General features: G+C 42.3%; 1 protein-coding gene across 1 annotated transcript in view; it reads right to left on the bottom strand.

The window, feature by feature from the left end:
- Nucleotides 1-13,414, bottom strand: part of adamts9 (ADAM metallopeptidase with thrombospondin type 1 motif, 9) — a 135,983-nt gene that overhangs the window by 79,364 nt on the left and 43,205 nt on the right. Inside the window, exons 9-11 of the mRNA XM_061932261.1 lie at nucleotides 11,771-11,917; nucleotides 9,230-9,371; nucleotides 2,068-2,172 (exon numbers count right to left, since the gene is read on the bottom strand). Coding sequence (XP_061788245.1) covers nucleotides 2,068-2,172; nucleotides 9,230-9,371; nucleotides 11,771-11,917 — 394 coding nt within the window. The remainder of the gene's footprint in view (nucleotides 1-2,067; nucleotides 2,173-9,229; nucleotides 9,372-11,770; nucleotides 11,918-13,414) is intronic.

Here is a 13,414-nt window from a genome sequence, read left to right on the forward strand (position 1 = left end):
ACTCGATTCCGCGGAATAAACAGACTAGTTTTTTTACGCGCCTCTATTGTCGAGGCGGCTGATTGGAGCTGTGGCCGCAAGGTAGTTGGTGCTTGTCGTGGCGGTAATCCTAGAACCCATTGGTGGACACCGGCGGTGAGGGATGCCCGGAGTTCCTTAAGGCTCTGGATGCTGTGGGGCTGTCTTGGTTGACAAGACTCTACAGCATCGCGTGGACATCGGGGGCGGTACCACTGGATTGGCAGACCAGGGTGGTGGTTCCTCTCTTTAAGAAGGGGAACCGGAGGGTGTGTTCTAACTATCGTGGGATCACACTCCTCAGCCTTCCCGGTAAGGTCTATTCAGGTGTACTGGAGAGGAGGCTACGCCGGATAGTCGAACCTCGAATTCAGGAGGAACAGTGTGGTTTTCATCCTGGTCGTGGAACTGTGGACCAGCTCTATACTCTCGGCAGGGTCCTTGAGGGTGCATGGGAGTTTGCCCAACCAGTCTACATGTGTTTTGTGGACTTGGAGAAGGCATTCGACCGTGTCCCTCAGGAAGTCCTGTGGGGAGTGCTCAGAGAGTATGGGGTATCGAACTGTCTGATTGTGGCAGTCCGCTCCCTGTATGCTCAGTGCCAGAGCTTGGTCCGCATTGCCGGCAGTAAGTCGGACACGTTTCCAGTGAGGGTTGGACTCCGCCAAGGCTGCCCTTTGTCACCGATTCTGTTCATAACTTTTATGGACAGAATTTCTAGGCGCAGTCAAGGCGTTGAGGGGATCTGGTTTGGTGGCTGCAGGATTAGGTCTCTGCTTTTTGCAGATGATGTGGTCCTGATGGCTTCATCTGGCCAGGATCTTCAGCTCTCACTAGATCGGTTCGCAGCTGAGTGTGAAGCGACTGGGATGAGAATCAGCACCTTCAAGTCCGAGTCCATGGTTCTCGCGCGGAAAAGGGTGGAGTGCCATCTCCGGGTTGGGGAGGAGATCTTGCCCCAAGTGGAGGAGTTCAAGTACCTCGGAGTCTTGTTCACGAGTGAGGGAAGAGTGAATCGTGAGATCGACAGGCGGATCGGTGCGGCGTCTTCAGTAATGCGGACGCTGTATCGGTCCGTTGTGGTGAAGAAGGAGCTGAGCCGGAAGGCAAAGCTCTCAATTTACCGGTCATCTACGTTCCCATCCTCACCTATGGTCATGAGCTTTGGGTTATGACCGAAAGGACAAGATCACGGGTACAAGCGGCCGAAATGAGTTTCCTCCGCCGGGTGGCGGGGCTCTCCCTTAGAGATAGGGTGAGAAGCTCTGCCATCCGGGAGGAGCTCAAAGTAAAGCCGCTGCTCCTCCACATGGAGAGGAGCCAGATGAGGTGGTTCGGGCATCTGGTCAGGATGCCACCCGAACGCCTCCCTAGGGAGGTGTTTAGGGCACGTCCGACCGGTAGGAGGCCGCGGGGAAGACCCAGGACACGTTGGGAAGACTATGTCTCCCGGCTGGCCTGGGAACGCCTCGGGGTCCCACAGGAAGAGCTGGACGAAGTGGCTGGGGAGAGGGAAGTCTGGGCTTCCCTGCTTAGGCTGCTGCCCCCGCGACCCGACCTCGGATAAGCGGAAGAAGATGGATGGATGGATGAGTTTTTTTACGCACACTAATTGGCTGTACAACAACCGAGAGCGTGTACGAACATCAAATCATGCAATAAGTGGAGCTTAAGAAAACCGAGGTACCACTTTTTAATGTCCTCGCTATACTAAAGGATGAAGGAGACGGTAACTGGTGTCTAACAATTCAACATCATCACATTGTTATCATGATCAAGCACAAAAATAAATCCCATTCTAATGGTAGTGCAGTATATGGCCTTCCATTCCTAGGTCTAACACCACATAAAATGTAGGTGAGGGGATCCAACCTTCAACCTATACGTCCTGCATTCAAGGCATCCAACTGCCCCCAGTGTGTCAATAAGGGTGTGATCATCTAATTCCTTGAGATCATGTGATATATGTCAATATTTACCCTTTACAAAAATGTATTTTTGCTTGACCTTTCACCTTACTGATGTTTCCTATTTGTACGTGACCCTTACCTTCCCAGGAGAGCAGTCAGTGCCGTCGGCCCACGGCATGTGTTGTGTCCTGCACCCCCGCTGGGCACCCTCCGGGCTGGTACACCACAGCCTCCGACACTGAGTCTATCAGCAAACACACACGACATTACTATTTTGTCAAGATTGCACGCCATCTTCTCTGCTAAAGATCTTTGAACAAAAAGTACTGGGACAGATGGACCTTACGCCTACAGAATCGGAACATGATATACCTGTACAGTCGTCCCTCGTTTATCGCTGTTAGTTGTTTCCGGACATGACCGAGATAAATTAATTTGGAAATATTAATAATAAATCAAATATTTTTATGGTTTGAGCATAAAAAACCTGTTTACGACCTTCTAAATACAATTTTGGTATTGGTGGCCACTATACTAAACAGCGTGTTGTTATTGGTTTGGTCTCATCTATTGGCCAATACTACTGTAGTATTGATACTTTAGTTCATTTAGCCATGTTTCTGCCTCGTTTATCGCTGTTAATCGTTTCCGGATACGACCGTGATAAATACATTTCCACAAATATGGAAATATTAATAATAAATCTAATATTTTTATGGTTTGAGCAAAAAAAGAACTGTTTACGACCTTCTAAATACATTTTTTAGACATTATGAGAGTCCTCTAGACATGAAATAACACCATTTACTCACATTTTCACTATTGTGTTCCAATATAGTAATGCTGCCTGAGGCTGAGCCAATCAGGGGCCACGATACCATCTATTGGCCAATACTACTGTAGTATTCATATTTTTAGTTCATTTAGCCAAATTTCTGCCTCGTTTTTCGCCGTTAATTGTCTCCGGATACGACCGTGATAAATACATTTCCACAAATATGGAAACATTAATAATAAATCAAGTATTTTTATGGTTTGAGCAAAAAAATAACTGTTTACGACCTTCTAAATACATTTTTTAGACATTATGAGAGCCCTCTAGACATGAAATAACACCATTTACTCACATTTCCACTATTGTATTCCAATATAGTAATGCTGCCTGAGGCTGAGCCAATCAGGGGCCACGATACCATCTATTGGCCAATACTACTGTAGTATTGATATGTTTTAGTTCATTTAGCCAAATTTCTGCCTCGTTTATCGCTGTTAATCGTTTCCGGATACGACCGTGATAAATACATTTCCACAAATATGGAAATATTAATAATAAATCTAATATTTTTATGGTTTGAGCAAAAAAATAACGGTTTACGACCTTTTAAATACATTTTTTAGACATTATGAGAGTCCTCTAGACATGAAATAACACCATTTAGTCACATTTCCACTATTGTGTTCCAATATAGTAATGCTGCCTGAGGCTGAGCCAATCAGTGGCCATGATACTGAACAGTGCGTTGTTATTGGTTTGGTCTCATCTATTGGCCAATACTACTGTAGTATTGATATTTTTAGTTTATTTAGCCGTGCTTCTGCTTAAAAATGCTTAATTTACAACCCAAAAAATTGTAGAATATCCTTTAAAAAAAATATAAAATAAAAACATTTTCCAAAAAAAACCCACCAGTGATGTGGTGAAGCTGCAATATTTGAAGCTCGATATGGCGAGGGACAACTGTAGCCAGTCTATTTGTGTGTACATCCAGACAGCTGGATGGCAATCTTTGTTGTAGTCCAACCAAAAGGGCTTTGATGGCATCGAGGTCAGAGGTAAATTGGGCCTTAAGTATAATTTTATTTGGAGTACTCCCAATCCCCAACACACCCATTTTATTTAAAAAAAATAGCAGTTTTGTTTATGTAAAACTATTTTTATACTTTTTTAATAAAATTTGAATTTAATTGGATGCATGTTTTGGACTAAAACCAATTCATGGGAAATAAATACATATTTTTTTGTACAAAATGATTTAACATAATTAAAACATACAGGTAAAAGCCAGTAAATTAGAATATTTTGAAAAACTTGATTTATTTCAGTAATTGCATTCAAAAGGTGTAACTTGTACATTATATTTATTCATTGCACACAGACTGATGCATTCAAATGTTTATTTCATTTAATTTTGATGATTTGAAGTGGCAACAAATGAAAATCCAAAATTCCGTGTGTCACAAAATTAGAATATTACTTAAGGCTAATACAAAAAAGGGATTTTTAGAAATGTTGGCCAACTGAAAAGTATGAAAATGAAAAATATGAGCATGTACAGTACTCAATACTTGGTTGGAGCTCCTTTTGCCTCAATTACTGCGTTAATGTGGCGTGGCATGGAGTCGATGAGTTTCTGGCACTGCTCAGGTGTTATGAGAGCCCAGGTTGCTCTGATAGTGGCCTTCAACTCTTCTGCGTTTTTGGGTCTGGCATTCTGCATCTTCCTTTTCACAATACCCCACAGATTTTCTATGGGGCTAAGGTCAGGGGAGTTGGCGGGCCAATTTAGAACAGAAATACCATGGTCCGTAAACCAGGCACGGGTAGATTTTGCGCTGTGTGCAGGCGCCAAGTCCTGTTGGAACTTGAAATCTCCATCTCCATAGAGCAGGTCAGCAGCAGGAAGCATGAAGTGCTCTAAAACTTGCTGGTAGACGGCTGCGTTGACCCTGGATCTCAGGAAACAGAGTGGACCGACACCAGCAGATGACATGGCACCCCAAACCATCACCCAACCATGCAAATTTTGCATTTCCTTTGGAAATCGAGATCCCAGAGTCTGGAGGAAGACAGGAGAGGCACAGGATCCACGTTGCCTGAAGTCTAGTGTAAAGTTTCCACCATCAGTGATGGTTTGGGGTGCCATGTCATCTGCCGGTGTCGGTCCACTCTGTTTCCTGAGATCCAGGGTCAACGCAGCCGTCTACCAGCAAGTTTTAGAGCACTTCATGCTTCCTGCTGCTGACCTGCTCTATGGAGATGGAGATTTCAAGTTCCAACAGGACTTGGCGCCTGCACACAGCGCAAAATCTACCCGTGCCTGGTTTACGGACCATGGTATTTCTGTTCTAAATTGGCCCGCCAACTCCCCTGACCTTAGCCCCATAGAAAATCTGTGGGGCATTGTGAAAAGGAAGATGCAGAATGCCAGACCCAAAAACGCAGAAGAGTTGAAGGCCACTATCAGAGCAACCTGGGCTCTCATAACACCTGAGCAGTGCCAGAAACTCATCGACTCCATGCCACGCCGCATTAACGCAGTAATTGAGGCAAAAGGAGCTCCAACCAAGTATTGAGTATTGTACATGCTCATATTTTTCATTTTCATACTTTTCAGTTGGCCAAGATTTCTAAAAATCCCTTTTTTGTATTAGCCTTAAGTAATATTCTAATTTTGTGACACACGGAATTTTGGATTTTCATTTGTTGCCACTTCAAATCATCAAAATTAAATGAAATAAACATTTCAATGCATCAGTCTGTGTGCAATGAATAAATATAATGTACAAGTTACACCTTTTGAATGCAATTACTGAAATAAATCAAGTTTTTCAAAATATTCTAATTTACTGGCTTTTACCTGTATGTTTATAAACCTTCCTGACACATCTCTGGTATTGGAACTAACTACCACTCTCGTACAAGACAAGCACTAACTAGTGTGCCGCGGGAAAGCCAATGGTATAGTTACGTATATTCTAAACAGTGACGGAACAGGAAGCGGACATGAATAAAATTTCCTTTGAAGCCTCCTGTGACTCCTGCCATTCGTGAATTGACCTTTCACACGTGCTTCTTCACACAAAACTATGGCCCCCACGGATGGCGGGGCCCTACACACAGCGCGTGATCTGCATATAGGGAGGGGTGATCCTTGGGGTATGGGTGTTAAGTTCTCCCACACCAAACTCATCAAAGCGTGCATTTTCACACACAGCTTTGTGTATTTGTCGTAAGAACAAAAAAATATCTTCGTAAGCATTTCCAAAATATCTTGTAAGTTGAATATTTTTGATTTACCGGTACACTAATTGGTAGGGCTTTATTTCGATAATTTTATATACTTTTCTAAATAAAGGGGACCACAAAAAATGGCATTATTGGCTTTATTTTAACAAATAATCTTATGTTTATTATTGCAATTTAGTCCTTAAATAAAATGTCTTTTAGTAGTAGGTACAAACCCTGTTTCCATATGAGTTGGGAAATTGTGTTAGATGTAAATATAAACGGAATACAATGATTTGCAAATCATTTTCCAACCCATATTCAGTTGAATGCGCTACAAAGACAAGATATTTGATGTTCAAACTCATAAACTTTATTTTTTTTTGGCAAATAATAATCAACTTAGAATTTAATGGCTGCAACACGTGCCAAAGTAGTTGGGAAAGGGCATGTGCACAAGAATGACAAACACATTTCGGGAGAACATCTGCACCTTAACACAACATAAACACAACAGAACAAACACCCAGAATCCCATGCAGCCCTAACTCTTCCGGGATACATTATACACCCCTGCTACCACCAAACCCCGCCCCTAACCCAAGCCTGCTCCCTCACACATCAACCCCCCCCTCTCTCTCTGTGCGACGGTTGAGGTGGGCGGGGTTTGGTAGCGGGGGTGTATAATGTATCCCGGAAGAGTTAGGGCTGCATGGGATTCTGGGTATTTGTCCTGTTGTGTTTATGTTGTGTTACGGTGCAGATGTTCTCCTGAAATGTGTTTGTCATTCTTGTTTGGTGTGGGTTCACAGTGTGGCGCATTATTAGTAAGAGTGTTAAAGTTTTTTTTATACCGCCACCGTCAGTGTAACCTGTGTGGTTGTTGAGTAAGTATGCCTTGCTGTCATCTACGTGAGTAAGCGGAAATCCCCTACATGTGGCTGATCAGGCACGCTGGTTGTAGTGGGCGCTTTATGCTGTACCATTACGGCACGCATGACGCTGACAAGCGCTATTCATATAAAACTCGCGTGCCGCACCAGTTTAAAAATTCCATATAAAGGTGTGGGCAGCGTGTCTGAGACCCCTGATTTATACATAGCACAAAGCAAAAAAAACAACTTTGTAAGCAGTGTTATTTTATTTAAAATTTTAAAAGTTTTTGCGGCTCCCATTGTTTACTATAATTTGTGAAACTGGTCAAAATGGCTCTTTGACTGATAAAGGTTGCCGACCCCTGTCCTAGGGTGTGTAGTGAAGCATGTTTAGCTATTCCTCGTCCTGCAGTGATGATACTTGTAAGAAACTCACTTTATTTGTCGCCATGGAGGCGAGGATTAGTGAAGGATTAGGATTAGAAGAAGCTAAAACACTGCTGATTGCGGATGGACGTTAGCCTCTAACTAGCTGGTTATGCTTTAAAGCACCTCTTCCTGTTTAGTTTTTAACCCAAAACGCGTATGTTCTCCCTTTTCTGTCTACACACTGTGTCTGCTTGTAAGTACTCCGTGATTGTGCGCTGCCGAACATGCTCCTCTGCGTTTTTGATTCATTAGTACCGCGATTCTATACTAGTAGCGGTATATTATACAACCCTAGGTGAAACACATATTTGCTAATCACCTGCAGGTGATGAGAATGGTGTTCAGAGGTGGGTAGAGTAGCCAGAATTTGTACTCAAGTAAGAGTACTGTTACTTTAGAGATTTAATACGCAAGTAAAAGTAAGGAGTAGTCACCCAAATATTTACTTGAGTGAAAGTAAAAAGTATGTTGTGAAAAAACTACTCAAGTACTGAGTAACTAATGAGTAACATACACACACATATGATATATATATATATATATATATACACATACATTGATATATACAGTATATAATTTATATGTATTTATTTTGCTGTTTTTGTTTACATGTTAAAGGTGTTTTAATGAATATACATGCATGTTTAACACATATAGATTCCTTTCTTTCATGAAGACAAGAATATAAGTTGGTGTATTACCTGATTCTGATGACTTGCATTGATTGGAATCAGACAGTAGTGATGATAACGTCCACATTTTCGAATGGAAGAGAAAAAAAAGTCTTCCTTTCTGTCCAATACCACATGAAAGTGGTTGGTTTTTGGCATCTTATTTGTCCAGCTTCCATATTCGTTTTTATACACTTTACAAGAAATACATTGGCGGCAAACTCCGTAGCTTGCTAGTTTGTTTGCGCTGGCTTGCAGACACTCTTATTTTGAAAGTGCAGGCGCGATGGTCCGGCACTTTTATTGTGAAGACAGGAACTGTGCAGTCAGTCTTTAGGCTTTTGACGGGAAGTACGGTTGAAATAAAAAAGGGTCTTTTTTCCTTCACACTTTTGATTGATTGATTGGAACTTTTATTAGTAGATTGCACAGTACAGTACATATTCCGTACAATTGACCACTAAATGGTAAGACCCGAATAAGTTTTTCAACTTGTTTAAGTCAGGTCATGTGACCATTTGTCTCTGTTTGATTGGTCCAACGTCACCAGTGACTGCATCTGATTGGTGGAACGGAGTGAACGTCACCAGTGACTGTATTTGTTGAAACGCAGACACTATGAAGGTCTGTCTGACAAACCAAAACAAACAAAGCGTGCATTAACAGATCGATAAAAATTAGTAGCGAGTAGCGAGCTGAATGTAGATAAAAGTAGCGGAGTAAAAGTAGCGTTTCTTCTCTATAAATATACTTAAGTAAAAGTAAAAGTATGTTGCATTAAAACTACTCTTAGAAGTACAATTTATCCCAAAAGTTACTCAAGTAGATGTAACGGAGTAAATGTAGCGCGTTACTACCCACCTCTGCTACACACTGTGTCTGCTTGTAAGTACTCCGTGATTGTGCGCTGCCGAACATGCTCCTCTGCGTTTTTGATTCATTAGTACCGCGATTCTATACTCGTAGCGGTATATTATACAACCCTAGGTGAAACACATATTTGCTAATCACCTGCAGGTGATGAGAATGGTGTTTAGAAGCAGGGGTAAAGCTATTGCAGGACAACACAAACCAAACAGGAACAAAATAAGAGCGCAAAACAGGACATAATCCCAAAAGATGGGGGGAAAACAACCCAAAACTAAACAAGACATTCCAACAAATTTTCAGGTTATAGTAAACTTAAAATATATTTCCACGCGTTCAAATTTCCCTTAGTGAGCAGTAGATAAGTAGTGCAGCCTTACAGTGCTGCGATTGTACAGAAAATGACCAAACAAGTAGCAGATATGCAATGCAGCCAAGCATCATAACACTCACCATGTACGGGCACACCTGTGTCCCCGGCCCGAATATCAATTCACACTGTTTATTGACGTCGTATATCCGTCCAGGCAGCTGCTGCGAGAGACCGTACGGCCCAGAAACGGGCTCGTCGAGCAAGCACTCGCCATAGCCTGTGCTATTAAGAAATGAAAATAAAATGACTTAAAGAAAAGAAAAAAAAATGAAAACAAAAAGACACAAACAGACAAGAAAGAACATTCAGTACAGATGTATTCAGTGGTTATTTCTTTGCACAGAAAACCATCAGTGAGTGAACTTAAAGGAGGAAAATGTTTTGCCTTGCTGGGAGTTTTTAGGGAACATTTGGACAACTGCCAGATACTATCCTGTTTACTTTTCCTAAAAGAAAGGGAGGGGGGCTGCAACCGTCTTGAGGACCCAGTGGTGGGCCGTCAGGGCCTTCTCTGCTGGCCTAACATCAATCATAAAAGTTAATTTTATTTTTAAGTCAATTTTCATAAATATATAAAAGTATTCATCATATTCTCTCCTTGTCATATTAGGCTCCAGAGTTTCTTGTTTTTTTTACGTTAGAGATTTTATCCAATCTGAATCAACTGTGCAGTGTACGGTTTATATACATATGCGCATACCTGCCAACTTTTGAAATCAGAAAAACCTAGTAGCCAGGGTCCGCAAAATGATTGATTGCATTCAGACAGGTTAAAATGTTGCTAAAACCATCACTTTTCTATCAGTCACAGTGACTTTTCAAAACAAAAATATTACAGCAAAAATCATATGGGTTGATTGACATGTTTATTCTGTAAGCTAACTTCAATAGTTTGAAATTATTTTGACAGTTAATGCCAGTTATCCTGTCAACCTTTCACAAGACTTCAATTTGTTAATTGAAAGTATAAACAGTATAAACCCTTTTTACAGTAAACAAATGGTAAAACAGTACTAAACAATTCCATTTAAAAAAAATTGGTGTCATTATTAACTTTCTGTCCAAGCTTGTATAATCTACTGCCTTGTTCAATTGTAAAAAATATTCTGTGCCTAAAATTCACATTTCTATCACAATTATCATACTGTAAACATGGTAAGCTAACTTCATTAAAATTAATAGTCCTGTCAATAGCATGGAATTACAATTCAAATGTAGTTTTTTTGAAAGCCTTTCAAAAGAATTCAAAATATGAAAAATTAATGAAAATTAATTTAAGCCATCAGACACTTGAAAAGTGGCACATAAAGTTAAAAGTTAAAGTACCAATGATTGTCACACACACACTAGGTGTGGCGAGATTATTCTTTGCATTTGACCCATCACCCTTGTGAGGGGAGCAGTGGGCAGCAGCGGTGGCCACGCCCGGGAATCATTTTGGTGATTTAACCCCCAATTCCAACCCTTGATGCTGAGTGCCAAGCAGGGAGGTAATGGGTCCCATTTTTATAGTCTTTGGTATGACTCGGCCGGGGTTTGAACTCACAACCTACCGATCTCAGGGCGGACACTCTAACCACTAGGCCACTGAGTAGGTACATCACATCTCTAATGTAATCATTTTAACTTTTCAACAGAAATAGCACTGCAAAAATATTAAGGACATACTTCTGTATTTTGGTAGTTATGCTGTCAACATTTAACAAGATTTCTTCAACTTGGACTTGAAAGCAGAAATAGTATAAACACTTTTAACAGTATAACAGTACTAAACAATTCCAATAGATAACATTGGTGTCATTACCTTTTTGTGGCTAAAATCCAAATTTAGCAACGGCATTAGACTTGTGTTTTTTTGTCCCAACGTGGTCTTTTACATCGCTAATTCCTCCGTGTCCGATCGAAAAATCTTGTCTGCACAAGGTGCAATTCGCGTAGTTTTCACCCTTTTTGGAACGGACAATTATTCCCGGATAGGCTTTTGAATATTCTTCACGGAATGACTGCAGTTTTGTTTTCGGTTTAAGACTCGTTTGCGATTTTTCTCCGGCTGATTCCATGATCGTTCGCTCGTTTGGAAACAATGGCAACTGGTGCCTCGCGCATGGCATTCGGAATGGCTCGATTGGAAGTTACGGGCAGCAGTGTCGATTGTCATTGTTGTTACGCGATTTCGTGAATAAAACTTTAAAAAAAAAAAAAAAATTTAATTAATGAAAAACCGTATTTTTTATCACTGCAACCGTAACCCGGAATAGGTTGATGAAAACCGTACTAATTACGGGAAAACCGGAGTAGTTGGCAGGTATGGGACATGAACTATGGTGTTTTGAGAGGTAATCATTGAAGTGGGATATCACTGAAGGCCTAGGTGGGAAACGCACGGCCCGCCACTGTGACGACCCATGGTCAAGTGTCCTCCATTCCACTAACACCCAACTTTGGTTGCACCCCCACTGACCATTCTATCAGCATCTTCACACCACTTTCCACCTAACGTGCCACATATGATCTGATTTACTGCAGTTGTCAAAGCAATTGATCCAAATCAGAAAGAAAACCATCTAAGCCGTGTGTATTTCTGGAACAATTGTAAGGGAAAAAAAACGATTGTGACATACTCAAGGAACTCTGTGATGTACTTCCTGCTACACTTGGACCACATCCAAGGGTTGGTGTTGTAGTTCAGCGTGGGAGCCATCACATGCTGCTGGATCTTGACGCCGTCCTCCTTGCATTTGTTGCTGTCATCATGAGGCATGTTGAACCTTGCAGAGAGAACACAGAGCCTTTGTCAATTGCCTTCATCTTACCTTTTGACCTGTGACCTGTGGAGCGTGCAATTCAAAATGACAAAAACGGACAATACTTGAAAGTGTAGAGAAGAGTTGGTTGAAATTGGTGAACGTCAGAACCAAAAAAGTACTGTGTTTTCTGGACTATGAGTTGCTACTTTTTCCCCAAAGCTTCGAACCCTGAGGCCTATACAAAAGATGCGTCTAATCCAGACCTGGAAATACGGCAGTCTGATAGTTTATATATCAATGATGAAATCTTAACATTGCAACACATGCCAATACGGCCGGGTTAGCTTACTAAAGTGCAATTTTAAATTTTCGCGCTGAAAACGTCTCGGTATGATGACGTCGGCGTGTGACGTCACATATTGTAGAGGACATTTTGGGACAGCATGGTGGCCAGCTATTAAGTCGTCTGTTTTCATCGCAAAATTCCACAGTATTCTGGACATCTGTGTTGGTGAATCTTTTGTTCAATGAACAATGGAGACGGCAAAGAAGAAAGCTGTAGGTGGGAAGCGGTGTATTGCGGCAGGTGTGCTGGATAACGCGCCCCCGCCGTAGAATGCACCCCCTGACTGTTTTGCCGGATAACACAGCCGGTGTTTCATTGTTTACATTACCGGAAGATGACAGTCAAGCTTTACCATTGGCCTGTGGAGAACTGGGACAACAGAGACTCTTACCAGGAGGACTTTTGAGTTGGATACGCAGACACGGTACCGTGAGTACGCATGCAGCTGCGGCTTCCAAACATTTGATCGCTTGCCCGTACGTGCGTGCCGCTATGTGCATGTCACGTTCGTAACTTTGGGGACTTTGGGGAAATATATGTGCTGTATGAACTTTGGGGAGGTGAATGGTACTTTGGGCTGTGGGATTGAGTGTGTTGTGCAGGTGTTTGAGTTGTATTGGCGGGTTATATGGACGAGAGGGGGGAGGTGTTTGTTATGCGGGATTAATTTGTGGAATATTAAATATAATCCTGGTTGTGTTGTGGCTAATAGAGTATGTATATGTCTTGTGTTTATTTACTGTTTTAGTCATTCCCAGCTGAATATCAGGTCCCACCCGCCTCTCACAGCATCTTCCCTATCTGAATCGCTCCCACTGCCCTCTAGTCCTTCACTCTCACTTTCCTCATCCACGAATCTTTCATCCATCCATCCATCCATCTTCTTCCGCTTATCCGAGGTCGGGTCGCGGGGGCAGCAGCTTAAGCAGGGAAGCCCAGACTTCCCTCTCCCCAGCCACTTCGTCCAGCTCCTCCTGGGGGATCCCGAGGCGTTCCCAGGCCAGCCGGGAGACATAGTCTTCCCAGCGTGTCCTGGGTCTTCCCCGTGGCCTCCTACCGGTCGGACGTGCCCGAAACACCTTCCTAGGGAGGCGTTCAGGTGGCATCTTGACCAGATGCCCGAACCACCTCATCTGGCTCCTCTCGATGTGAAGGAGCAGCGGCTTTACTTT

This window comes from Nerophis lumbriciformis, linkage group LG38, assembly GCF_033978685.3.
Source record: "Nerophis lumbriciformis linkage group LG38, RoL_Nlum_v2.1, whole genome shotgun sequence".
Taxonomy (NCBI): Eukaryota; Metazoa; Chordata; class Actinopteri; order Syngnathiformes; family Syngnathidae; genus Nerophis; species Nerophis lumbriciformis.